Source organism: Thamnophis sirtalis, unplaced genomic scaffold (genome assembly GCF_051295495.1).
Source record: "Thamnophis sirtalis isolate CommonGarterSnake01/CBP01778 unplaced genomic scaffold, rThaSir2_p1.2 scaffold_8, whole genome shotgun sequence".
Lineage (NCBI taxonomy): Eukaryota > Metazoa > Chordata > Lepidosauria > Squamata > Natricidae > Thamnophis > Thamnophis sirtalis.
In genome coordinates, this window is record NW_028261388.1 from 339,476 (window position 1) to 365,411 (window position 25,936).

Consider the following 25,936-nt stretch of genomic DNA (forward strand, 5'->3'; position numbering starts at 1 on the left):
CTCAGCTGAAGTCCACAAGTCTTAAAATTGCCCTGTTTGGAGACCCCCGGATGAATGGTGCAGCGGCATCAAGACAGTGATCACAGCCTGGTGACCAGGGATTGTCCTGCAGTCTTTCGGTTAATGAGCACTCAGGAGAAGAGAAAAGCACAAAAACCGCAGCACTGGGGGTTGAGCAAAGAGGTCCCAGCAGCCAGAAATACCCAGAGACCCTGGACGGGCTTGGTGCCTGGCTCCAGAGGGAGGCAGGAGGCCACTCTTGGGCTCTCTGGGGCAGGTTGTGCAAAGGGCCTGGGGATCTGCAGTAGGGACAGGAACTCACCCAAGACCACAGAGGTGGCGGAGAAGGACCGGCCATAACATGCCTGGCTGTTGGCTCCTGCACTCTCCTTGCAGGAAGAGCACCAGTGAGCATCGGGTCTGGAGTGGACTCCCTGGTGAGTCTCTGGGCTGAATGGCTCAGATCTTGGGAGGTTGGCGGACTCTACTTTCAATTCTCTCTCTCACTTTCTATCATAGTTTGTCTGTCTCTGTCTCTCTGTCTCTCTCTCTCACCCTCTCCATCCATGTCACCATCTTCATAGTTCCATCTCCATCTCTATCTATCCAACATCATCTCCATCTCTCCATCTCCATCACCATGTCCATCTCTCTGCTCCATTTTCATATTTCCATCTCCATCTCATTCTCCTTCCTATTTTAACCCCACAGATTGGCTACAATGTCACAGAGACGTTGCTATGTCCACAGTCATGGCCAAAGTCCTCTTCATCCTCCATGGACTCTACTTTCAATTATCTCTCTCACTTTCTATCATAGTTTGTCTGTCTCTGTCTCTCTGTCTCTCTCTCTCACCCTCTCCATCCATGTCACCATCTTCATAGTTCCATCTCCATCTCTATCTATCCAACATCATCTCCATCTCTCCATCTCCATCTCCATGTCCATCTCTCTGTCTCCATTTTCATATTTCCATCTCCATCTCATTCTCCTTCCTATTTTAACCCCACAGATTGGCTACAATGTCACAGAGACGTTGCTATGTCCACAGTCATGGCCAAAGTCCTCTTCATCCTCCATGGACTCTACTTTCAATTATCTCTCTCACTTTCTATCATTGTCTCCGTCTCTGTCTCTTTCTCTCTCTCTCCGTCTCTGTCTCTCCCTCTCCCTCTTCCTCTCCATCCATGTCGCCATCTTCATATTTCCATCTCCATCTCCATCTCTATCTATCCAACATCATCTCCATCTCTCCATCTCCATCACCATGTCCATCTCTCTGCTCCATTTTCATATTTCCATCTCCATCTCATTCTCCTACCTATTTTAACCCCACAGATGGGCTACAATGTCACAGAGACGTTGCTATGTCCACAGTTATGACCAAAATCCTCTTTATCCTCCATGTTCCCCTCCCCCGATGTAATCTCCTTTCCTTCTGCCCAAGGGTCACTTTGACTGACAAGGCTCTGCAGATGAAGGTGCATCATGCAGCACATCATCTCTGGTGCCCCTGTGAATGACACAGCCATGCTCCACGATGCCTTCACCCTCCTGGGCCTCCCAGGGCTGGAGTCCCTGCACAGCTGGCTCTCCATCCCTTTCTGCTCCATGTACCTGGTGGCTCTTCTGGGCAACGTTGGCCTCCTGCTGGTGATCAAGACGGAGCCCAGCCTCCATGAGCCCATGTACCTCTTCCTGGGCATGCTCTCCCTCACGGACCTGGGGCTCTCCTCCTCTGCCCTGCCCAAGCTGCTTGCCATCCTCTGGTTTGGCAGGAAGGGCATCGGCTTCCACGCCTGCCTGGCCCAGATGTTCTTCATCCACTCCTTCACTGCCATGGAGTCTGGCTTCTTCCTGGCCATGGCGTACGACCGCTATATGGCCATTTGCCAGCCCCTGCACCACACCACTGTCCTCACCAACACCCTCCTAGCCAAGGTGGGGCTGGCTGTGGTGGCTCGGGGGCTGGTGCTGTTCCTCCCACACCCGTTCCTGGTGGGGCAGCTGCCCTTCTGCAAGTCCAAGGTCATTGCCCACAGCTACTGTGAGTTCATGGCTCTTCTGAAGCTGGCTTGTGCGGACACAGCGGGCAGTGGGGGCTACAGCCTCACCTTGGCTTTCCTGATCGGGGGCTTCGATGTCTGCTTCATCGGCCTCTCCTATGGCCTGATCCTGCACACAGTCTGCCATTTGCCCTCCAGAGAAGCCGGCCTCAAGGCCCTGGGCACCTGCAGCTCTCACATCTGCCTCATGCTCATCTTCTACACTACGGCCTTCTTCTCCTTCCTCACCCTCCGCTTTGGCCACAAGGTCCCTCATTCTGTCCACATCCTCATTGCCAACGTCTACCTGATAGTTCCACCAGCGCTGAACCCCATCATTTACGGCCTACGGACCAAGAAGATCCGGGACAGGGTGCTGGGACTCTTTTTCTCATGATGCCTCATGACTTTCCCAAACCCTGTTGCAGAGATGGGCTGAAGGTGTCACTTCTTAGAGAAGATCTATGACACAGCACAGTTTTGGAGGTTGTCATCTTGAAGTCCTCCAAGATCCTAACCAACCAGCGAGGCCACAATGAACAAGCACTTTAAGCAGTAGCAAATCAACTGGATTCCACAAAAATCCCTCTCTTTTTTTTCAACACCAAGATTTGGACCTGGGTGGAGAAATGTCTCGGCAGGAGAAATCTCCCCTCTGGATGGTCCTCACTGAGTCAGAACAGAATCCAAAGCCAACATCTCCTAAATAGAACTCTTCCCTCGCAAACCATTTCCAGATAAAGGTGCCTATCGGTCCTGAGCCCAGGGGGCCATGGAATACAGAGCCCACCTCCCCTCTTTTCCCCCCTGCTGGAGAAAGCCACAGACTGATGCAAGGGGAAGAATGGCTGCAGCTCTCCCATTGTGGTCACCTGCGGTGTTTGTGGCCCTTCCATGGGCAGCCTATCAGTCGGGGAGAGCAGCTCCGGGTGAGCCCTGTCCATCCTGAAGCCCAGAGGTTCCATTGTCCACTACCTGTCCACCTACCTGGCCATCCTTATAGCAGAGCAAGTGAGTATGAGAACAGGAGGGAGGGAAATGCTTCAACTGTTGTAATGAATAAAGCTTTCTAGATGATCACAGACTAAAGTCTCTTGGTGTCAGCCTCTGATTTGCTGCTGCTTCGGCTGCCATTGAAACGGGGAGGGGGGGGCATGGTGTTTGGGAGGGGATTACTAATTGTGCTGGAGGAAGGTTCTGGAGTTTCTGCTGCCTGTCGGACTGCGCATCCGGAGGAGGTTTCCCGCCAAGGCCAACGGCACCGACATTCCGTCTTGGTGATGCCTTTCGAAGTTATCTCGCACCTGACACTTGGGAGTATTATCATTGGACTGTGACTGGGATGCCAAGGGGTGGGGAGTGGGTTATTCTATATATCATTTGCTTTCGTGCCTAAATAATCAGTCTTCGCTTTGCTACGCTTCTAATCATTTATAATTAGTAAAAGTACACTTGATTTCTATCAATGGAGTCTCGTGGTTTTCTTTCCTGATTATCCAATGAAGGAGTGCTGACACTTGGTGCTGCGTATTTCCTTGAAAATGTCCTTACTGCAGGGGCCCTGGACCCTTGTGAAGGAAGCCTTGTGAAGGAACCCCATGAGAAACCCCTCCCCCAATAAGGCTGATGAGGCTGAAGAAGAGATCCCCACTCAACTCTTCCCCTGCACACACCCCTTTGTGTCAATCACTCAACAGAACAACTGAATAAGAGCGTTTGGGAGGATGGGTTGACCCCCCTTTCTCTGTGACAGCCCCTCAAATATTGGAAGACAGCTGTCATGTCCCCCCTGGCCCTTCTTTTCACTAACTACGTAAACCGTCCTTCGTATGCGTCATCCTCCAGTCCCCTGATCCTCTTTGTGCCTCTTCTCCGCACCCTTTCTAGAGTCCCCACATCTTTTTCCTAGTCTGGTGTGTGGAGAATTCTAAGGATGGTCCTGCGAAGGCTTTGCAAAGGGAGTTTTGGGGCTCAGCATCCTGGAAGAGCCCCTGTGTGGGGGTTCAGTTTCCCCACCACTGTTTCCTGGAGACCCACGGAGAGGAGCTGGAAGGAAACCCGTGGCAGCCATTGGAAAACCACCACTGAGCTCAGGGGACTGAGGAAGAAGGCCAGGAATGCTCTGCTTTGAGTCAATGAGGGACCAGGTGAGGGATCTGCCCAGGCTCTCTGGTTATTTTAGCCTTTCTCAAGGATGAGAAAGTGGTGGCGCAGTGGTTAAATGCAGCACTGCAGGCTACTTCAGCTGACTGCAGTTCGGCTGCTCAAATCCCACAAGGCTCAGGGTTGACTCAGCCTTCCATCCTTCCGAGGTGGGTAAAATGAGGACCCGGATTGTTGTTGGGGGCGATATGCTGACTCTGTAAACCGCTTAGAGAGGGCTGAAAGCCCTATGAAGCGCTATATAAGTCTAACTATTGCTACTATTGCTATGATGAGCTCCAGGGTTTTCTCCTGATGCCTGGTGCCCCCGAGAGGGCTGATTCTGCCCACGGACTGAAGCCAGGAGAGAGAGAGGGTCGGGAGGGGAAGGACAAAGGGGTTTGTTTGATCAGGGGTCCATTGAGGAAGTTGGCCATAGAGAGAGGACAGGAATGAGGAGAGAAGTTCCAGTTGTGAAACAATAAGTGACTGAGTAGTCAAAAAACAAACAATCCCCCCCCCAAATAAAATCCAACCAGCTTCTCCTTTGAATTAGGCCCTGAGGATCCCGAGAGGCAGCCGGGGGCATCCTATAGCAGATCCTCCAGCTCTGATCTTGCTTATGCACCTGATCTCCTTCCCGGTGGCTCTCCTCTTCCTGGAAGATCTCTTCTGGGCTTCTGGGAGGTTCTCCGGGTGTCTGTCCTTCTGCCAGGATGGGGGCTCTTCTCCAGCTTCCTCCTCTCGGCCACTGGGAGGGCCCAGCTCCCTCTTCCTTCCCTGGCCCTGCTCCTCCCCCTCCTCCCCCCAAAGGGGCTTTCCCAAGAGGAGTTTCTTCTTTTCTTTCCTGGAAAACCTTTCGCTTCTCATCCAAGAAGCTTCCGCAGTTCTGAAGAACTGAACCGAACCGAGAACTGAAGACGCTTCATGGGGGAGGAGCGAAACATTTTCAAAGGAAAGAAAAAAACCCAAGAAAGTCCAGTTGCCTTTTGGAAAAGCCCCCTTGGCACAATCACCACCTGGATGACAGAGCATCTCCACAGGCATTTCTCATCCTTGGCACCTTTGAGACGCTGATGTAGGAGATGGCCAGGCGGAGGATGGGGTCACAGCCAGGAGCCCAGCATTCAACCTCTGGCTGGGCTCCTGGTCAGAAGGGCCTGGGGGACCTGTTCACAATGGAAGGCCCCGCCCACCGCAAGAGACCGGCCCTGCCTCCCCCACGGGAAGAAAGGCGCCAAGTACCAGCCGGCCATGGCTCACCAGGCAGGTGTCCAGCACGAAGATAAGCAGGCAAATGGCGTTTTAGATAAACAGGCACCGAGCACTTTCTTATCTCCATGGTGCTATGCGCAGGCCGTGCCAGGGTGTTCTCCCTAAGCACATTTCCCCACTGAAGAGGCTCGGCTTCCTGGGGCTGAGCAGAAGGCTGCCTTGGGGGTGTCCCAGGGTGGTTTCCCCCCCCCCAGCAGCATGACAGCCGTCTTCCATCTGCCAGAGTCCTCTTCCTCCTCCTGCCCCACCTCCAAACCCCACTGTGCCACAAAGGGCTCTGCAAGGTCCCTGGACAACCGTTGATCCATTGAGTGACTATTTCCCAGGGTCTTTCTTTACCTAAGCAGAGAGTCCTAGGGCAGCCCTACAAGTGGGGGTCTGGGTGTGTAGGGCCCCTCTCCTTCCCCTCAACACTGACTGGAGCTGGCTGCTGAGGAAGGAGGTGAACCCGTGGGGCTCCCCCATCCCTTTCTCTCTCTTTCTTTCTTTCTTTCTTTCTTTCTTTCTTTCTTTCTTTCTTTCTTTCTTTCTCTCTCTCTCTCTCTCTCTCTCTCTCTCTCCCTCCCTCCCTCCCTCCCTCCCTCCCTCCCTCCCTCCCTCCCTCCCTCCCTCCCTTCCTTCCTTCCTTCCTTCCTTCCTTCCTTCCTTCCTTTCTTTCTGTTGAAAGAAATGTCCTTCTGGGTTCAGGTCCAGGTGGAGAAGAAGACACTTGGAGACATGGAGGCTGCTTGGAAAGATGGTTTATTGTTGGACAGGACCACGTGGCTTGAGTCCTGAACAGAAAAGGGGATCACATGCTTCAATGTTGGTGGAGAAGAAGAGAGAAGGGCTGAGGGAGGGGCTTGCTAGGCTTTTTATACCCTGTTTAGTCCCACCTCTCTGTTTCCTGTTCCTGTGTAAGAAATGTATTCTGATTGGTTGTCAGACTCCCATGGGGCCATGCAGGGGGCTACTCTCTAGGCTGTGATGAGTTCTCAGATGCCTTGGGGTCAGTTGAGTATATTATCATGCCTTTCTGTAGCTGCTGGTGAAGTCTTTATTATGTAAAGTGGGCTAGCCTGGCCATCTCAATGGCCCATTAACTGGGGATGGGCAGGAAGCTACAGGCAACCATTCTGTCTTTTAAAACATGTTTCTTTCTTTTCACATCCAGAGAAATATTCTGCCTTTTCAATATTTCCTAGGATATTTCATTTTTCTGGGAGAGGGCTGGATGATAACTTCCCACATTTATTTATTTATTTATTTATTTATTTATTTATTTATTTATTTATTTATTTATTTATTTATTTATTATTTGTTTGTTTGTTTGTTTGTTTAGTCAGGCATGAATGAGATAACAGACATGGTATAAACATGATTATGAACACATGAAATGGATACAGATACAAGGGAATATTAGGAGAGGGACGGTAGGCACTTTGGTGCGCTTAGGCACCCCCCCCCCTCATGCGGTCCAGAAGGGCTGAAAGCAGCTGAGAGATGAAGGAAGACAAGGATGGGGCATCACCCAGTCCTGGCTCTGCCGGAGGTCATCAGCAAGGGTGGTGAACGCTCTCTCTTCCCTGGTTTAAAGCCAGACTGAAACTGGTCCACGTAACCCACTGGATCTGATGCGGAGCTGCTAGGGGGCAGTGGTGGGATTGAACATTTTTTACTACGGGTTCTGTGGGCGTGGCGTGGCGGGCGTGGCAGGGGAAGGATACTGCAAAATCCCCATTCCCCCCTCCCCACTCCTGGGGCCAGCCGGAGGTGGCATTTCCTGGTTCTCCGAACTACCCAAAATTTCCGCTAGGGGTTCTCCAGAACCTGCCAGAGCCTGCTGAATTTCTCCTCCGTACGGGGCCTACGGCTGCCTGGGGGCCTATGGATGACCCGCGTCTGCCACCAGGTGCTGGCTACCAATCGGCCTTCCTTCCCGGGTGGAAAAGGCCGAGCACCCGCTGGCGGATCTGCTGCGTCTTCATCCGTACACCAGCGGGTTCAGCATGGGGGGAAGCAGGACGTACAGGCTGGCCAGGATGATGTGGATGTAAGCAGGGACGTGTTTGCCGATCCGGTGGGTGAGGAAGGTGAAGAGGCTGGGCACATAAAATACCAAGATGATGCAGGTGTGAGCAGCACAGGTGCCCAGGGCTTTGGCCCGGGCATCTCGCGATGACAGCTGGAAGACGGCCCACAGGATCATAGCGTAGGACGTGGCGATGAGCCCCAGGTCCAGCCCCACCACCAAGAGTGCCACCGAAAGGCCGTAGGTCCGGTTGATGAATGTATCGGCACACGTGACCAGCTTGACCACGGCCATGTGTTCACAGTAGGCATGTGGGATGACCTTGAGGAAACAGGAGGGCAACCTGTTGAGAAGTATGGGGCCGGGGATGACCAATATCACTCCCCGGGCAGCAGCTGCCAGTCCCATCTTGATAACCGCCGTGGTGCTGAGGATGGTCGCATAGTGCAGCGGGCGGCAGATGGCCACGTAGCGATCGAAGGCCATGGCCAGCAAGAGGGCAGAGTCCACCATGGAGAAAGTGTGGACCAAGTACATCTGGAGCAGGCAGGAACCGAAGCCGATCTCCCTGGAGCCCATCCACATGATGCCCAGCATCTTGGGCAGAATGGTGCTGCTGAGGAGAAGGTCATTCACGGCCAGCATGCAGAGGAAGAGGAACATGGGCTTGTGGAGGTCAGGCTCCACCTTGATGATCATGACCACGATGATGTTCCCCACCAAAGTCACCACGTAGACAAGGCAGAGCGGGATGCCGATCCAGAAGTGAAAGGCTTCCAGGCCAGGAATGCCCACCATTATGAAGGAGAACTGGCCCAGGTCTCCTGTTCTGTTAACCAGGTTCATCATGGCAGACATCCCACCCGCGTGCGCCAGGACGACTCTGGGCTGAAGACATGGAAATGGCAATAGCAATAGCAGTTAGACTTATATACCGCTTCATAGGGCTTTCAGCCCTCTCTAAGAGTCAGCATATCGTCCCCACAGTCTGGCTCCTCATTTCACCCACCTCGGAAGGATGGAAGGCTGAGTCAACCTTGAGCTGGTGAGATTGGAACAGCCGAACTGCAGATAGCAGTCAGCTGAAGTGGCCTGAAGTGCTGCACCCTAACCACTGTGCCACCTTGGCTCAAGAGACCTCTGATGGCCACAGAGTTCTGGGCTGCCCGAGGGGCCACTTGGGCGACTCTCCCGGCCTTCTGTAAAGCCACTAAGACCTGGCTGTTCCGGCAGGCCTCCTGGGGCTGTTGATTAGCATCCAGCCCCACTCCAACTGTATGCATGTTGTTGAAATTTTTAATACTTGTGTCCTTATTTTAAATTTTTCAACATATGTTTTGTCTTGCCTGTAAGCCGCCCAGAGTCCCAAGGGAGTGGGCGGCATACAAATGTTAATAAATCTAAATCTAAATCTAATCCACCCTGGCTGAAATCTCCCTCCCTCCCCCATCTGCCCATTATTGTATCCTAACAATCCTTCGCCTGGACCAAGAGCCACGTGGCTTCCTCAAATGCTCTTCCCATTCTTCCCTCCTGCTCCTGAAACAAGTGAGGAGCCAGCTCTGCCATCTTCAGCATAACTCGCTTTGCTGGCATCCTGCCACAGAATCCAGGGGAGGAGGAGGGAAAAAGAGAGAATTTGTAGGGGAAGGGAGGGAGGGAATGAGAGGAGGACAGGAACCAGAGCTGCCAATCTGGAACGAACCAGCCGATCAAGGACGGACTGGGAGACCAGAACGCGAAATTCTACCAAACCTCAAAGCCGTCCCCACCTCAAATGAATACTATTGGAGACTAATGGACTAGTCAAGTGGAGCCCAGGGAAGTGGGAAAAACACAGGTTTTGCACAGGAACATTCAGATCCAGCTCTGCTTATGCTGTGACTGCTTGAACTTAGCCCAAGTGAACCTTTCACTTCAACCATGGAGTCGAGGGTCTTTCTTTCCTAAGTGCCCAAGTCGGGACAAGCCTGACAGGAGAACTCACAGATGCAGAGAACCCACAGAAGGGAATCTTCCCTGATTCCGTGGAGATCAGACTCCTTGGAGTCTCGTAGGTCCAAAGGAAGAACTCGAAGGAGCTCTCAAAGTCAAATGCCCACCCAGGAAGCTAACAGCTCTGGCAGTCGCCACCTGAGGCTTGTGCCAGGGTTCCAAGTAAGACACCCCCCCCCCCCATGAAAGAAGACTCTGAGGCTAGCAATTCCTCAGAGTTCCCTTTTATTAAAGAAGCCTTGTGGGGACATCTGAGAAAACCCGAATCTGAAAATTCCAGGTTCTCCCCACCCAAAAGAAAGTCAAAGAACCACCCCCTGCACCCACAAGAACCATCACACGGTCCAATCAACTCATGGTCCCAACTGAAGACAATCCCCAGTCACTCCCACCTGGGTGCAGAACGGATGTCCTTGACTCCCAGAGAACAGAATGTTGTTATGGCTACCTATCTCCACCAACCCCACGCGATCCCCCCTCCTCTTTTCCCAGGGTAGCCATTGTGGCAGCTCTGAAGGGCCAAGGAAAACATGGCTTCCAGGGCTGACCGCGTCTTCTCCTGCTCTCTGACAACCTTCCCGTCCCATCTGTGGGGGGATAAACTGCCCCTGGCTTGTGAAGCTCTAACCTCTCCCTCCCTCCCTTCCCTTTTTGTAAGGCTTTCCAGCATGAGGAGGGACCAGTTCTCACCTCCAAGATGCAATAATCCCAGTTGGCTGGACTCCCAGAGTCCATGGAAGGTCCTTCCTGTCCACAGGGAGGGGGCTCTGCAGAGGGGACCTGAGTTTTCGAGCCCCTCCCTTTTGGCATTTTCTCAGATGAGGGAGTAGGAGAGATGTGTACAAAATTAGCAGATGACAGAAAGTTTTTTTGGGGAGATTGCTGGCACCCCAAGATACAGGTTCAACCTTCACAGAGATTTTGATGGACTTGAACATTCTGTTCAGTCTTAATGCTGTTCAGTGACCAGAAATGTAACTTGCTGAACTTTGGCAGATAAAACCAGACGCAGAGCTACAGGAATGATGGCGCCTGGCTTAGTATCAGCTTCAGGGTTGACACGTAGCAACAGTCCAGAGATGGGTTGCTACCGGTTCGTACCAGTTTGGGTGAACTGAAAGTGGAAATTGCGACTGGGTCGCCGAATCGGTAGGAACGGCAGGGCTGCCCACGCCTCCGAACAGCCCCCTGGTCGCCATTGTGGTTTTTTTTTTACATTTTTAATGTTCTGCGCATGCACAGACCTATTTACAGGCAACTGCACACACACACGCATGCACCTCACCAGCAGTAACGCAGGCAGCAACCCACCCCTGCAGTGGTCCTCATGGAAAGGATCTGGGCATTGATGTAACCTGAGTAGACCAAAGATTAAACACGGCCCAGCATGGGTGAAAGGAAAACACCAGTTTCCTTTGGAATATTTAGGAACATCTGGGCAAGAAAAAAAGGCACAGAACAGGTGGTACCTGGCTCAAGAGTAGCACCTGGAGGGATCCAGTGGGAGTCCTACTGGACAATCACTCAAATACGAGCCAGCTGTGCGTGGCAGCTGCTAAAAAGACCAACACAATCCTTGGCTGCATTAAGAGAGGGATAGAATCAGAATCAGAATTGAAATGTTAGTATTGATTTTTATTCTGCACTGGCAAGACCACAACTGGAATCCTGCTTCCAGCTCTGATTACCACAATACAAAAAAAGGTTTGGCGACTCTGGAAAAAGTACAAAGAAGAGCAAGAAAGAGGATTAGGGGACTGGAGGCTGAAACGTACACAGGATGGTTGCAGGAACTGGGGACGGCTACTCTCATGAAAAGAAGGACTGGAGGTGGCATGTCTTCCGGTATTTAAGAGGCTGCCCCGAAGAAGAAGGGGTCGACCTGCTCTCCAAAGCACCCGGAGGCAGGACAAGAAGCAACAGATGGAAACTAATCGAGGAGAGGAGCAACCTGGGACTAAGGAGGAATGTCCTAATGGTGAGGACTATTAACCAGGGAAACAGGAGTTGCCTCCAGGAGTTGTGGGGTCTTTATCACTGAAGGCTTTAAAGAAGAGAGAGCCCTTTGCCTGAAATGATCCAGGGCTTCCTGCTTGAGCAAGGGGTTGGACTAGAAGACCTCCAAGCTCCCTTCCAACTTAGTTATTAGGCTCTTTTGTTATTCTGAGTAGGATTGTTCAGCCAACTGCGATTCCATCTGTCAACGAGACAACCTTGTTCAGGTTCATCAAGAAGAACGGACACTAAAAGTCACAAACCTAGCAGAGATGGCTAAAATATCTGCATATCTCAAGGACCACTCAAACGAGAGATATAAACCAGAGTGGAGAAGATGGATCGACTATACTCAAAATAAATATGGGACCAAGAAATTTCAGATAGTTTATGACTGAAGAAACAAGGAATGATCTAATCTGTTTAGAGTTAGCCTAACAAAAGAGGAGTTAAAGCTCAAATGAAAGATGATAGTAACTTTTTTTAAAGTTTATTTTAGAATGTTTTTGTTAAAGATTTATACCCTGTATTGGTTCTGGGAAGTCGGGGGGGGGGAGGTTAGGGGGGAATTGGGGGGGAGGGAAGTAAAATATTTGTAAAAGTTTTTTTTTTCAACATTTTCATTCAAAAAAGACTGGAACAAAAAAAAAAGAAGGGGGCCGTGGTCTACGTGGCCACACGCCTTATGAAATCCATCCCGTTCCCCTGGTCCACTAATTTAATCAGACTGTCAAAAAAAAAGCAGTAAAAATAGTCTGGCATGACCTTTTTAAAACAAATCATGCTGGCTTTGTTAATTGCATTGTTCCTTTTGGTTTCCTTTGCCTGGGACTGGGGGATTTCTCAAAGACTTCAGTCAATGGCCCTGCCAGTTCTCGAACAGTTTGGGGGGGTATAAGCCCCCCAGATCCAGGGCCCCTGAATTCACTTGACCCTTCCTTACCTGCTATAATCTGTGCCTCTCTAGCAACGTGGGATCCTCTGCGTCTCCCAGGGCTCTGCCCAGAAGGGTGTGGCAGAGGGCTTGTCTTTCGGGGTGCTCCTTTCACCCATCCATCCGTGGAGTCGGCCTGGATGTCTTTGGGAAGGAGAAGGGCTTCTGGGCGGGCGAGGGAGACGGCGTGATGGCCAACTTCAGAGGTTTCTCTGGTTTCTGCCGAGGACTGTTGGCCACAAGTCTCCAAGTCCAGCTCACAGGTCTCTCAAGGCAACCCAGGAGCCGCCCATCGCGCTGCCCTTACCAGGGGAAGCTGAGGTTTAGCAGCTGTTTCAGGATCACCCGGGGCATTTGGCCAAAGGCACCGATGGTCTTCGGAGAGACTCTGGCACTCCCCACGGGCACCAAAGTCTCTCTCTGGGATTGATGTCCTCCCTCCTTCGCTTCCTCCCTCTGGGTGGCTCCAGAAGGCTGAAGGTAAACCTCTCCAGGGCGGATGGCCCTTCTGGCACGGAGCTCTCCCCCGGGGGCTCTGCTGGGGGGGAAGGGGGGTCGTCCAGCATCCCAAGGAAGCCTCTCGGGCCGCCCTGCTGGCACGGCCCAAGGGAGGAGGAGGAGGAGGGTGCTTGGCCCTGGCTCCCTCCCTGGCAGCCTCTCAACCGCTGTGGGCCCCTTGGCCCCCCTGGGGGCTTCTCTGGCCAACCTCCTTCCTCCTTCTCTGGCAGGCCCACTGCCCCCAGAAGCGGCAAAAGAAAAGAGCCTGAAGGGCTCATCGGAAGGGATGGGGGAGCCCTGGCAGAGAGCCAGGAGCCCTTCCTCCCGAGGGGGGTGGGAGGCCCCCAAGCTCCCTTCCAACTCCCTGTTATTCTGGACCAGGGCAGGTGAGCAGATTCAGAAAACGTTCCTGCAATGGCAAGATTGGCTCCTATACCTAGTCCTCAACTTACAACAGTTCATTCAGTGATGGCTCAAAGTTACTTACGGCTGTTTTTCACAGTTACAACCTTGCATCGTCCCCACGACCACATGATCAACATTTGGACCCTTGGCAGTTGAGTCACATTTAGGATGGCGGTGGCCTGGCGGGATCACGTGGCCACTTTTTCTGACCTTTGGACAAGCGAAGTCACTGGGGAAGCCAGTTCAACTCCACAACCACAGTGATTCACTTAACAAGGGTGGCAAGAAAGGTTATAAAATGGGCCAAAACTCACTTAACAACTGTCTCGCTTGGCGAGAGAAATTTTGGGCTCAATTCTGGTCCTAAGTCAAGGACTACCTGTTACGAATTCTAAATAAGGAATGAGGTCTACTCCAAGGGCTGCCGTATCAACCGGGAGGAGGGAGCACCTCCGATGCCAATCTGAGCATGGAATGGGGCTCTTTCTGGCTCTTCTCCTGCCCTCTTTTTCTTGGGTCTCAGCATCCTTTTTCCATCGCAGGGACTGGAATTGGATGCAGGGCTCCAAGCGTGGCCTCCCCAAGGCAGCGGAAAGCAGCACGGCCACCTCTCACGCTCTTGAAACCACCAGGCTCCCTGGACGCCACCTACGGATGCAAAGGTCCCCGGAAGGAATCTGTGGGTGGGGAACCAGACCAGAAGGCAAGATCCATGGCTCTACTCCGCATGCACCCCTTGGCTAGTCAGAGGCCTGTGTTGGTTCACTGGCCAGGCTGGTGAGAAAGTGCCCGTGGGGCAAAGAGGAGGAGGAGGAGGCACCCCTCCACCTCCTTGGCCCTGCCCATTTCCCACCCTTCCCGAGACCACCGAAGGAGCCCCGTGGCCCCTTTCTGACTCAAGGCCCGTTCAAAGGGCTGGCGAACCAAGGGAGGTGACTGGAGTGGCTGCACAGAGGTGGGACGGAGACGTGGGGGAAGGAAGGGGGTGGGTGGGTGTTACAGGGGAAGCCAGGAGCCCCAATGAGCAGCAGCTGAACCAGCCTCCCCCGGGGAAGGAGAGAAGGAAAGTCAGCCGTAAGTATTGAGGAGAGCCAGGAAGGCTGCCATGGCATGGCGGATCGGATTTCCTGCTTCTCCTGGATTGAGAGAACTACCAGCAGCAGCTGCCACCATCATCAGCCCCACCCACGAAATTAAAAAAATAAAAATAAAGCAGCAGCAGCAGAATTAGGGTCAACGTTTAGGAAGAGAAAGCTCTTCACTGGACTCATGGCCAGTCATTCCGGAATTATGGGAGAAGAAGGCTCTCCTTCGGTGACTAAACAATTGCAAGAGGAGAGCTTTGTAGCAGGTTCCCTTTGAAACTGGCTCTCCTGAGAAGAGCCCGTGGGCTGGGTCTCCTCTCAGTTCCTTCTGAGGTTGAGACGATGGGGCTGCAGAGTTCGAGTCCGAGACTCCAGAGGAAGCAGAATCTGGCAAAACACCTCAGTCGGCAAGATTTTTCTTCAGTTTGTTTGGTTGTGTTAACAATGGAGACTTCCTTGGTGCGTGTTTGGGTTTGGTGCTGGACTGGGTGTTGGGACTTTAAGATTCTCTGAAGGGCCCTGAAGGGTCTCCCTTTATTCTTACTTTATAATAAAATTATCTTCCCTGAGCTGAAGTGATTTCTTCATTAGAGTTAGATATATTGGCATAAAAACAATGTGGTGCATCTGCCTTGAATATTGGCAGTTATAGCAATAGCAATAGCAGTTAGACTTATATACCTTAATATACCTTAATTGAAGTTGGCTTTCTGCTGCGGTGCCGTTTTAAAGCACCCTTCTGTTGCCGCGCTGTTGTCGCGGCGGTGATGACGCGCGGTGATGATGTTGCGGCTTTAGCGCCACGATTTTATCACCGCGATTTTGACTAGCGCGGTTTTGTCGTGCCATGGGATTCAGGCTGATTCTGGGATAGAGACACCATAGCTGGCACCTGCCACCTGGCAGAGGGGAACAAAGCAGGTTGAACTGCTGATCTGGATGTTCCTGAAGCTCCCTGGAGAGGCCCTGGGCAGAGCGCTGCTTACCCCGTGAGCCCCATCCCTCAGCTGCTCTGAGGACCCACCCCACCGCCCACAGGGGAAGGGGCAGGAGCTTCAGAGCCTCTCCAGGGGTCCATCCCTCCACAGAGCAGAAATCGGGAGAGGAGAGGCTCCCCACAAGCCATCCCGCCCTTTCACTACTTGCATCCCCACAGAAATGGGGGACCGACTGGAGAGGCCAAGAGGGAAAACTCGCAGGAGCAACGGAAGAGCCAGCCGGCCTTGGGGAACAGAGGGAGGCCAGCCTGGAGCCATAATGATCTGCACACATTTGCAAGAGAGCGAGGGAAGAGGCGTTCGGTGAGTGGCTGTGCCTGTTGGGGAGGCTCAACTGGGGTTTTTAGCCCAAACCTAAATTCCTGGGGATTTGGGTTCTTCCTCTCTCCATCCGTTCATTCCCTTCGGGCACTTTCAACTTCTCTGTCTTTTTCCTACGGCGACCCTTCCCCTCCCTCCCTCCTCTCAGTTTGTTCCTTCTGTTCTCCTAGGAAAGGCTCCTCAACCAGGGCCTCCTCCCCTCCGTGGTCCCCTCCCAAAGCTCCCCTTCTCACTGCCGTATCTTGCAGGGAGGAGAGGCGGAAGAGTGGGGAAAACTCCTCCTGAAGGGCAAGGTTTTAGAGGTCTGGAGAAGAGCAACGTTTCCCTGCTGGTGGAGGACATCCGGGGGATCCTGACTGAGCCGAACCTCCCTGGATTGAGGGCTCCACAGCTGCGGAAGTGAAGGGACAGACTCGGTAGCCCCTTCTTCTTGGACATCCAAGATGCCATCATTTCTTTCTTCAGACAATTGGAATTAAGCTGGAATGCCTGGTGAGAGTTGAGGTTATTCAGGTGGGCAATCTATGAGTTTAGTGAAAGTATTGAATGCAAAAGAGCACGTGTGTGTGTGTGTGTGTGTGTGTGTGAGAGAGAGAGAGAGAGAGAGAGAGAGAGAGAGAGAGAGAGAGAGAGAGAGAGAGAGAGAGAGAGAGAGAGAGAGAGAGAGAGAGAGAGAGAGAGAGAGAGAGAGAGAGAGAGAGAGAGAGAGAGGACTTCTACATAAGCGTGAACTGAAAGGTGAGTAGCTAAGAATATCTATCAGCACCCCAATCTGAAGACATGTTGGATTTAGGTCCAGACAATCCGTCAAAGCAGGTCGGAGTTGTTGGCCTTGAGTCAAAACCACCTGGAGGCAGCACAGCATCTTCCGAAGGTCTGGTGGTGATGGAAACAGATACTCAATGTGTGTGTGAAGCTTCATCAACGGTCAGCAGAGGCCACCTGAGTAACTGTTCCTGTGGCTTTTTTCCCCAGGGAAGGAAACAATCCAGAAGTAAGAGAATATCCCCACCCCCCGCCAACCACTCAGACTTCGGCCCCCCAGTTTTCCTCCTGACGGGCTTTCCTGGCCTGGAAAAACACCATTTCTGGATTTCCCTCCCCATCTGCTGCATGTATTTCGTGGCCCTCGCAGGGAACTCCCTCATCCTCTCCGCCATCAGGACGGACCAAGCTCTCCACTCCCCATGTACTATTTCCTCTCCATGCTGGCCCTCTCGGACCTGGGTTTATCCTTCGCCACTTTGCCCACCATGCTGAGCGTCCTGTGGTTCAACCACCGTGAGATCCCTTGAGGCCTGCTGGCCCAGATGACCTTCATCTACGCTTGCTCCATTATGGAATCTGGCCTTCTCTTGGCCATGGCCTTTGACCGCTTGGTGGCCACCCGGAACCCTCTGAGATACACCGGCGTTTTGACCAATGGGACGGTGATCAAGATTGGGGTGGGGGCTGCCGTCCGGTCCTCTGCCTCGTCCTGCCGGGTCCCATCCTTATGAGCCTCAGGAGTTTGGAAGGATAAACGTGCTCTCCTACTCCATGTGTTTGCACCCGGATCTCCTGAAGTTAGTTCATTCAGACAGGAGGCACAGCAGCCTCTACGGCCTGGTCGTGATGCTCTCCTCTACAGGGGTGGATTCAGTCCTGCTTGGTCCTCTCCTACGTCTTGATCCTCAGGACCGTCCTGGGAGTCGCCTCCAAGGCGGAAGCCTTCCGGGCCCTCAGCACCTGCGTCTCCCACCTCTGTGCGGTCTGCAGCTTCTACGTCCCCATGCTTGGGCTCAGCATGATCCATCGGTTCGGGAGGAAGGCGTCCCCCGTCGCCTACATCCTCATCGCCAACGCTTTCTTGTTGGTGCCCCCGTGACCAACCCCATTGTGTACAGCGTGAAGACCAAGCAAATCCGCATTCGCATCCTGAAGAGGTTCCGGAGGGAGAGAGAAGGGTGAGAACCGCAAGGGGGTCATCACCACTTGTGGCCGTTTCTAGGTGCCGTTCTTCTCCTCCCCCTGCAGACGCGCATTGGGACCCACAAGAAACCCCGAGTCCAGCGTTTGTATTGCAGCCACGGAAGACCCACCCAAGAGAGGACAGGTGCTTCAGGAAAGGCCCCGGCGTCCAGGAGGAGGAAAGGTTTGTTTTCCTTTCAGATGGTGGGTGAAGCTCTGAAGTTGTTCCCCCCCCCCAATTCAATTCCATGAGGCTGAATCCCCTTCAACTCCTTCTGAGGTTCAGAGGGACGAAGCTGAAGCTCCCCTTTAAGCAGAATCTGGGCCTAATGGGACAACCGGCCACAGGACACGTCGCAGCAGAACAATCCAGCCATTCAATTCATTTAAAAGAATTAAAACATTGCCTTAATTTTTGTCATTCACGTTTCATTTTGTCTGCTTTAATGATTCTGTTCCACGATTGCTTCGATATTAGTGTATCTCTTGTCCCGCAGCAGGTTCTGCCATGGGGAGTGGCCCTAAACCCAATCTGGAAAGGTTTCCCTAAGAAAGACAAGAAAAGACAAAGAGAAAGTCCATTCGGTTCTTTTTTCCCATGGGGAAGACCGTTGCTTCCCTTTATAAGGGTCAGGGGAGGCTTGACTGGCATATCAAAGTAAATAAATAAGTCCATAAATAAAAGTTTCTATGCTTGGTTCTGGTCCCTTGTTGGGCCCTTTCAGAGGGAATTGAAGTCTTTCCTTGTTCTCACCTCAATATTCACGCCATTTCCCAGCACATTGTAATGGCTCAAAGTTACCGTGTGGGAAGATGGGACGCTAATAATCTTAACAAACAAGGAGACAAGTAAACAAATCCGGAGTGAGATGGGCGGATAATAAATTTTACAAATAAAAAAAAAAACAAGCAAGCAATCAAATCTGGAGAAACTCTCCAATCAGGCGGACCGATCTCGCGGCGACGGGGAGAAGATTCCCTTCCTTCTGTACCTGGAAGAGTTTTGGGTGCTGCTTCTTACTGGCAGGCAGCTCCATTGGGGTAGGGATTTTGGGGAGGGGGATCTTCGACCCATGTTGCAGTCTGCTTCTAAGTGATTTGGGACCCTCACAGGCTACATAAATCGGGGGGGGGGGGGCAGCCCTGCTCACGAACCCAACAGCAGCCAGAGGGTTGATAGACAGACTGACAGTCTTGGCTGCAGTACGATGTCCGATGGCCTAAATCACGTTGCGCTTCTGGATTGTACTTCATTGTCCTGTTTCTCCCCTTTCAGCAAACCTTCCCTTCTCCCCGGCTTATCTCAACTTTTGCTTCTCTGCGTCTCCTGGGAGATTCTGCCCTGTCACTCAGAGCGCTCTGCTTGTTCCTAGGCAACCCTGGGCCCTCGCCCTCCGTGGCCAGTTATCAGGACCTTCTCAGCTGCTTGATGGTTCTTAAGGTTTGTGAGATGGCAGCTCCTTTGGCCGCTGCATCTCCTCCACCACCTGTCCGGCCCACTGTGGCAGTGCTGGGCTCCACCCTGGAATAATAGGAGGCTAATTGAATAACAGAGTTGGAAGGGACCTTGGAGGTCCTCTAGCCCACCCCCCTGCTCAAGGCAGGAGACCTTACTCCATCCCAGTCGAATGGTTGTCCAGTCTTCAATGCCTCCAGTGACGGAGAACCCACAACCTCTGGAGGCAACTTCTGTACCACTGGTTCATTGTCCCCATTGTCAGGAAATGCATCCTTAGATGCCGGTGGCTTCTCTCCTTGATCTGTTTCCATCCGTGGCTTCTTCTCCTGCCCTCGGGGGCTTTGGAGGATCTGTTGACGCCCCTTTCTCTGGGGCAGTCCTAGGCAGGGTTTCAAACACTGGAAATCCAAATAGGTTTTTCCATTCAACCCTGGCCTGGCAGTTCAGGGGAGCGGGGAAACGTTGCCCCCTGTTCCCTCTTCTGTGATAAGAATAGTTTTCAGAGGGTCTGTACTGGTCCTCCCAGTAGCCCCCTTGAGATGAATTGGATCTCCAGCTCCTTCAATGTTGAGGAAGGATTCTAAAACGCAAACAAAAAGGTCGTTTATGTGCTTGGCATTGTTATCTTATTGTTTAGCGCATGGCTTGTGCACCTTAAAGGAGAGCATTATTCCCTGAACTGTCCGGAGGGCCTGCCCAGGTCCTCGGCTGCTTTGGGGAGGGGGACGAGGCACGAAAACACAAGGAGGTTTAAGAGTCTCCCTTTGGTAAGATGGGCAGCCAATAAATGTGGTAATAAATAAATGAATAAACAAACAAACATCGGTGGACTCTCCAAGTGAGCCTTGCCTGCCTCTGACTCAGGTCTGGGTCCCCGAAAACCCCCTTCACTTTCAGGCCCTGCTCTCTCCTTCCTGCCATGGTCCAAGTTATAAATCCTGACCTAAGGCCCAGTTCAGCCTAGAGGTTAAGGCACCAGGCTAGAAAGCAGAAGGCTGTGAGTTCAAGTCCAGCCTTAGCCATGACTTGGCCCAGTCACTCTCAGCTCAACCCACCTCACAGGATTGTTGTTGTTGTGGGGAAATCAGGAGGAGGAAAGTGTATCGGATACGTTATAATCTAAAAATAATAAGAGTGGGATACAAAATGGTTAATAGAATTGAGTTGGCATTTGGCCCTTCTGCAGTAAAGTTAGCTGGTCCCCGTCAAATCCCAGCGGATACTTAGGCTCTGGGCTTCAGTTAAAATTCGATCATAAAGAAATATTTATAAGCAAAGGTTTAAAATGGTCAGAAGGAGTTCAGCCACACGCAGCCTCTCTCCTGCCCTGCTGTCTCTCCGGAAGTCCTTCCTGTTTTACCCACTTTTCCCCCTAAGTTAAAAATCTCCCTGATCCACCGAATCAGAAGTTCTGGTGCCGGACAGGAGACGCAGCTTCTTCGGTTGAAGTGCCCAACCACCTTTCTTGGTCCGATTTCTCTCACTGCAGGAGCACAAGGCCAAGCTCAGTGCTTGCAGCCAGGCCAGGCCAGGGATCTGGGATGGGGGAAGGGCTTGCTATGGAATGGGTGGGTGGGTGGAGGGCACATCAGATTTGCTCTCTGTCGGTACCTACTCCGAGATTCAGTTACAAGGGGTCGTGCAGAGTAGCTGTCATGAGGCATCTTTTATGGGACTAAAGAAGAACAGTTTCCATTTAGTACTATTCTTTATTCTTTATACCTATAAACCACCAGAATCATACGGAGGTGGTGTACCAATAGCACAAAACGCGCCATGATAACATAGCAAGAAATAATAAGAGGGAAAGCCATGGTCCACAGTGAAGGGCTGAAGCCGCTCAGACACCAGGTGTCAGCGTTCCAAGTATCATGTAGAATTAAATCAGAGTCAAAGGCAAAACGATCCTTAATATTCCAATTTAATAAAGCAGACATCTTGGCATCATGCTATGGAATCCCAATACTGGAAATGACATCAGAATTCCACCCAGTTAAAAGTTCATGATCTTGTCCCCACACCCACAATCCATCACATGGTCCAATCTTCTTCCATGCTGGCATCCACACCCAGCTGCTTCCGGTCAGGTGTACTGGTGTGGAGACAAAGGGTGATCTTGGCTTCTAGTAAAGAATGAAAACAATACATTCCACAATCTCACTCCTGTCTATTCCCCCCTCCCATCGACTACACTAAAGAAACAGCATAATGAAATAAGAGAAAGTGTGGCAGGCCAAAATTCTAAAAGGAATATAATTGCAGGCCTGACACCAGGACTTTGCAAAATCCAGGGTTTTGCAGAGGCCAAATTAAAATTTGTAAGACTGAAGTTTATGGAAGGCAATGAATGACGCTGACGTTAATAAGAGTTAGAAGGCCTTGGAGGTCGTCGGGTCCAACCCCCTGCTGAAGCAGGAGACTTTATACCGTTCTTGACAAATGGCTGCCCATCCTCTTCTTGAAAAGCTCCAGTGTTGGAGCACCCACAACCTCTGGAGGCAACTTCTGTTCCACTGGTCAATCCTTCTCACTGATAGGGAATTTCTCCATAGTTTTAGGCTGAATCTCTCTTTGACAAGCGTCCATATGCTATTTTTTTTACCTGTCCTCAGGTGCTTTGGACAATAGGTTGACACCCCTCCCCGCTCTTCTTTCTGACAGCTCCTCCAATATGGGAAGATTTCCATCATCTCAAGCTTCCTCTTTCTCTTCATTAAACTTCTTGCGGTTGTTAGTTGAGAAGTTGTGTGGAAAAGAGGCAGGAATGGCCATCGGGAGGGTTTATTGCTCATCTCGCCTGCCTCCAGCGAGAGCCCTCCCAGTCGGCAGCCACAAGCACAGCCCGGACCAAAGCCAGGAAATCAGCCCCAGTCATTCTGAGAAAGGCAGGACGCTTTTAGGAAACGTGGCTGGCTGCATCTGCTCCTTGGACCTTGGAAGCTCTTCATCCCTCGGAAGGCAGCTCCAGCAGCGTCTACGCTAAGAGTGGATGTAATGGGATGGAGAAGAGAGGCTGATGGGATACAAGACGGGAGGGAGCCCCCACTAGCGTAACTGGAGGAAGAAACCTAGGAAGGGCCTCCCTTAATTGATCGGATGGTTAAAATGGAGATGGGAAATCTGTCCCTTTCTGAAGGTTTGACACACCTTGCAAGAGGCAGTTAGTGTCCCCATGCCATAAAGCAGAATTAGCTCATCTAGTTGCGTCTCCTGTCGGGTCACCTGGTGGAGCTGATATTGGCTGATACACCAGTGTGTGTATTAACCCTTAAGCAGGGTCCTTAGGGCACCACCGGGCCCAAGGGGGCTCCACAGGGTTGAGAAAGGGGAAAACAGACAAGTAGCACCCAGTTTATCAACCCTTGAGGAGGAGGAGCTGGTGGAGTTTGCTCTTCTGCTCCCAACCCATCGTTGATGGGCGCAGTGGGGACCCCCTGCCTCACTTGCCGAAGGCCCTGCGGAGCCTCTTCCAGATCAGCTGGGTCTTTACGGCGTAGACCACGGGGTTCAGCATTGGAGGCAGCAGCTGGTAGAGGTTGGCCACGAGGATGAGGACAGACTGGGGGATGCCATGGCCGAAGCGGTGGGCAAAGAAGGAGAAGAAGGCCGGGGTGTAGAACATCAGGATGACGCAGAGGTGGCAGCCGCAGGTCCCCAGGGCCTTCAGGCGGGTGTCTTTGGAGGGAAACCTGAAGACGGCCCTGAGGATCAGCAGGTAGGAAGCAGCGATGAGGAAGATGTCCAGGCCAGGGGACAGGAGGGTCGTCACGAAGCCATACCAAATGTTGACGGCAATATTGGCACAGGCCATGCGGGCGATGCCCATGTGCTCGCAGTAGGAGTGGGGCATCAGCCTTTTCCCGCAGTACGGCAGCCTCTTGAGGAGGAAGACGGTGGGGAACATCACGCAGAAGCTCCTGGCCAGAGCCACCAAGCCGGTCTTGGCCACCACGGAGGGAGACAGGATGAGGTGTATTGCAGCGGCCGGCAGATGGCAACGTAGCGGTCGAAAGCCATGGCCAGCAGGATGGTGGACTCTGCAATGAAGCTGATGTGGGTGAAGAACATCTGGGCAAGGCAGCCGTCAAAGGAGATTTCCTTGGAGTAGGACCAGAGGACGCTCAAGGTCTTGGGCACGGTGGAGGATGACAAGGTCACGTCGGCCACCGCCAGCATGGCCAGGAAGAGGTACATGGGCTGGTGGAGGCTGCGCTCCAGCCGGATGAGGAGCAGCAGGGAGAGGTTCCCCAGGAGCGCAAAGAGGTACATCAGGCAGAAGGCCAGCGCCATCCAGCTGTGGTATTCCTCCAGGCCAGGGATGCCCACCAGGATGAAGGAAGCAGGAGGGAGGCTGCTCTGGTTGAGGGGCTGTTGGGGGTCCTGAAGCATGTTGACTCATCGCACCCAAGTCCAGGGTCTGGTGGGGGAGAAAGAAGGGGGAGACGTTACCATTGGGAAGCCTGGCCCCACCTGCAGGGGGGGGGGCGTGGCTTTAACTCAGAGGGAAGCAGCCGCTTCATTAGTAGAAACGACATTGCCAGCAGCATTTCTGAGATGTGACGCTGTGATGAGTGAAGAGCCCGTATTCTGAGAAGGACTTCAAAGAAGCTAATGAGGAAAGATGAATGAAACAGTCTTAATGAAGAGGACAAGAAACAACGGATGGAATCTAATCAAGAAGCAACTGGAATTAAGGAGAAACTTCCTGTGAGGACAATTAACTCGTGGAACAACAGCCACTGAGGCCCTTGTGACCTCTAGGCTGGAATACTGCAATGTGCTCTACATGGGGCTGCCCTTGAAGAGCATCCGGCGACTTCAGCTAGTACAGAATGCGGCCGCGCGAGTGATTGTGGGTGCACCTCGGTTCACTCACATAACACCTATCCTCCGCGAGCTGCGCTGGCTACCTGTCGATCTCCGGATGCGCTTCAAGGTGCTATTAGTCACCCATAAAGCCCTGCATGGTAGTGGATCCGGATACTTGAGAGACCGCCTACTGCCAATCACCTCCCTGCGACCAATTAGATCTCACAGATTGGGCCTCCTCCGTATTCCATCGGCCAGCCAGTGCCGGCTGGCAATTACAAGGAGGAGGGCCTTCTCAGTAGTAGCCCCGACCCTTTGGAACGAGCTCCCCGTGGAGATTCGTACCCTCTCCACCGTCCAAGCCTTCCGCATAGCCTTGAAGAACTGGCTTGCCCGTCAGGCCTGGGGATAAGGATAGCCGCCCCTCCCGAATGATGAATGTATGTTGCTTATTACTTTTATTATATGTGTCTACGTCATTGTTTGTATTTCCCCTCCCTGATTTTATGTGAGCCGCCCTGAGTCCCCTCAGGGAAAAGGGCAGCCTACAAATGTTAATAAACATTACATTACAAACATTACACTTGCCTCAAATTGTAGGGTCTCCCAACTGAGCAGGGGGTAGACTAGAAGACCTCCAAGGACCCTCCCAGCTCTACTTTATTCTAAGAATTTGGACCAGAAAGAAACCCAATGCAGCTCATTGGATTCTTTCTTGAATTCCTGGAAACTCTTCTTTGCGAATGCAACCAAAGAAGGGAAATTGCCTCCTAGCTGATTTCAGGAAACCCCACCTAGGACTGGCCCAGAGAAAAGGGAACCACCAGATCCCCCAAAGCCCCTGAAGGAAGGAGAAGCAACGGAGGGAAACTAATCCAGGAGAGAAGCAACTTGGAATTGAGGAGAAACTTCCTGACAGGGAGGACAATTCACCCGTGGAACAGAAGTTGCCTCCAGAGGTTGTGGCTGCTCCTCCATCCCTGGAGGCTTTCAAGAAGAGACTGGACAATCGTGTATCTCTGGAATGGTATTGAGCCTCCTGCTTGAGCGGGGGGTGGGGGGTGGGGGGGGTTGGACTAGAAGACCTCCAAGGTCCCTTCCAAGCCTGTGATTCGGTTATTCTGAGTTCAGGAGGGAAACACCGTCAACCTCTTGCCATAATGCTTAACAGCCCTTCCCATTTTTTTGCTGAAAAGCAACTTTTCTGCCACTATCAATACAGTAGTCTTTTGACTATATTATACAGTAGAGTCTTTTGACTATCTTTTGACTATATTAAGTAGAGTATAATAGCATGTAATTTATCTTCATAATGATTACTTTAATAAATAATTGAGATTATTCCCATGACTAGACTTGGTGAGGCCATAAAAACACAGATATTTTCCTGCATCAGACACGGCTACAGATTATTTCACTCGGTAAGATTCTCTTTATCTAGATTCCATGGAGGAAACGATATCTCGAAGAAAAGGCCTGTCCCAATTCCCAACCATGGTTGGTTGCCCCAATCCTTGCAGAACATTTTTATTGCCACGTCCAATAAACAAACTTGTCCATGACATTATCATCTCCTTTATTTGACAGTCACAAAGAAAACCAGTATTCGGTTTACAGCAGCTCTTCAAACTTGGCAAAGACTTTGCTGGCTGGGGATTTCTGGCAGGTGGGAAGTCTTAAAAGTTGCCAAGGTTGGACCCCCCTGCCTGGTTTGCAGAATCAGTCCTCGGGCTGGTGACCAAAGTCACAAAGTGGGCCATGGGCTGGCTAGAAGGGACTCACCTGCAGAGAGAGGTGGAGGCAGCTCTTGAGTGGCGTTGAGGAGCTTCTTTGGGGGAAGAGAAAGGACTCAACCATGCAAGGAAGGAGGTGATTTATGCGGCTTTCATGGGGACTCCAAGGACCCACTTTTCCCATCTTCAGGCAGAAATTGGCTCCCTCAGCCCCAAGCGATGGAGAAACTGAGCCCACCTCAGGTCCCAGTTAGCCGTTTTCAACTTCACATCCGCTGGTG

At 52.0% G+C, this 25,936-nt stretch overlaps 3 protein-coding genes and 1 pseudogene across 3 annotated transcripts; 2 read left to right on the forward strand and 2 right to left on the reverse strand.

Annotated features, from left to right (window-relative positions):
* Positions 1–1,521: 1,521 nt before the first annotated feature.
* LOC106556765 (olfactory receptor 52P1-like) lies at positions 1,522–2,442 on the forward strand. Its single transcript, XM_014075750.2, has one exon. It carries the CDS (start codon positions 1,531–1,533, stop codon positions 2,440–2,442), a length of 912 nt encoding a protein of 303 aa, XP_013931225.2. The 5' UTR covers positions 1,522–1,530.
* A 4,918-nt stretch (positions 2,443–7,360) lies between these two features.
* On the reverse strand, positions 7,361–8,277 carry LOC106556764 (olfactory receptor 52P1-like). The gene is given in 2 exon segments (XM_014075749.2): positions 7,361–7,428; positions 7,431–8,277. Coding segments are annotated over 2 exon segments (909 nt in total). The 5' UTR covers positions 8,272–8,277.
* Positions 8,278–16,484: 8,207 nt separating this feature from the next.
* On the forward strand, positions 16,485–17,654 carry LOC106556763 (olfactory receptor 51L1-like; annotated as a pseudogene).
* A 4,898-nt stretch (positions 17,655–22,552) lies between these two features.
* On the reverse strand, positions 22,553–23,502 carry LOC106556762 (olfactory receptor 52B2-like). The gene is given in 2 exon segments (XM_014075747.2): positions 22,553–23,082; positions 23,085–23,502. Coding segments are annotated over 2 exon segments (948 nt in total).
* Positions 23,503–25,936: the final 2,434 nt, after the last annotated feature.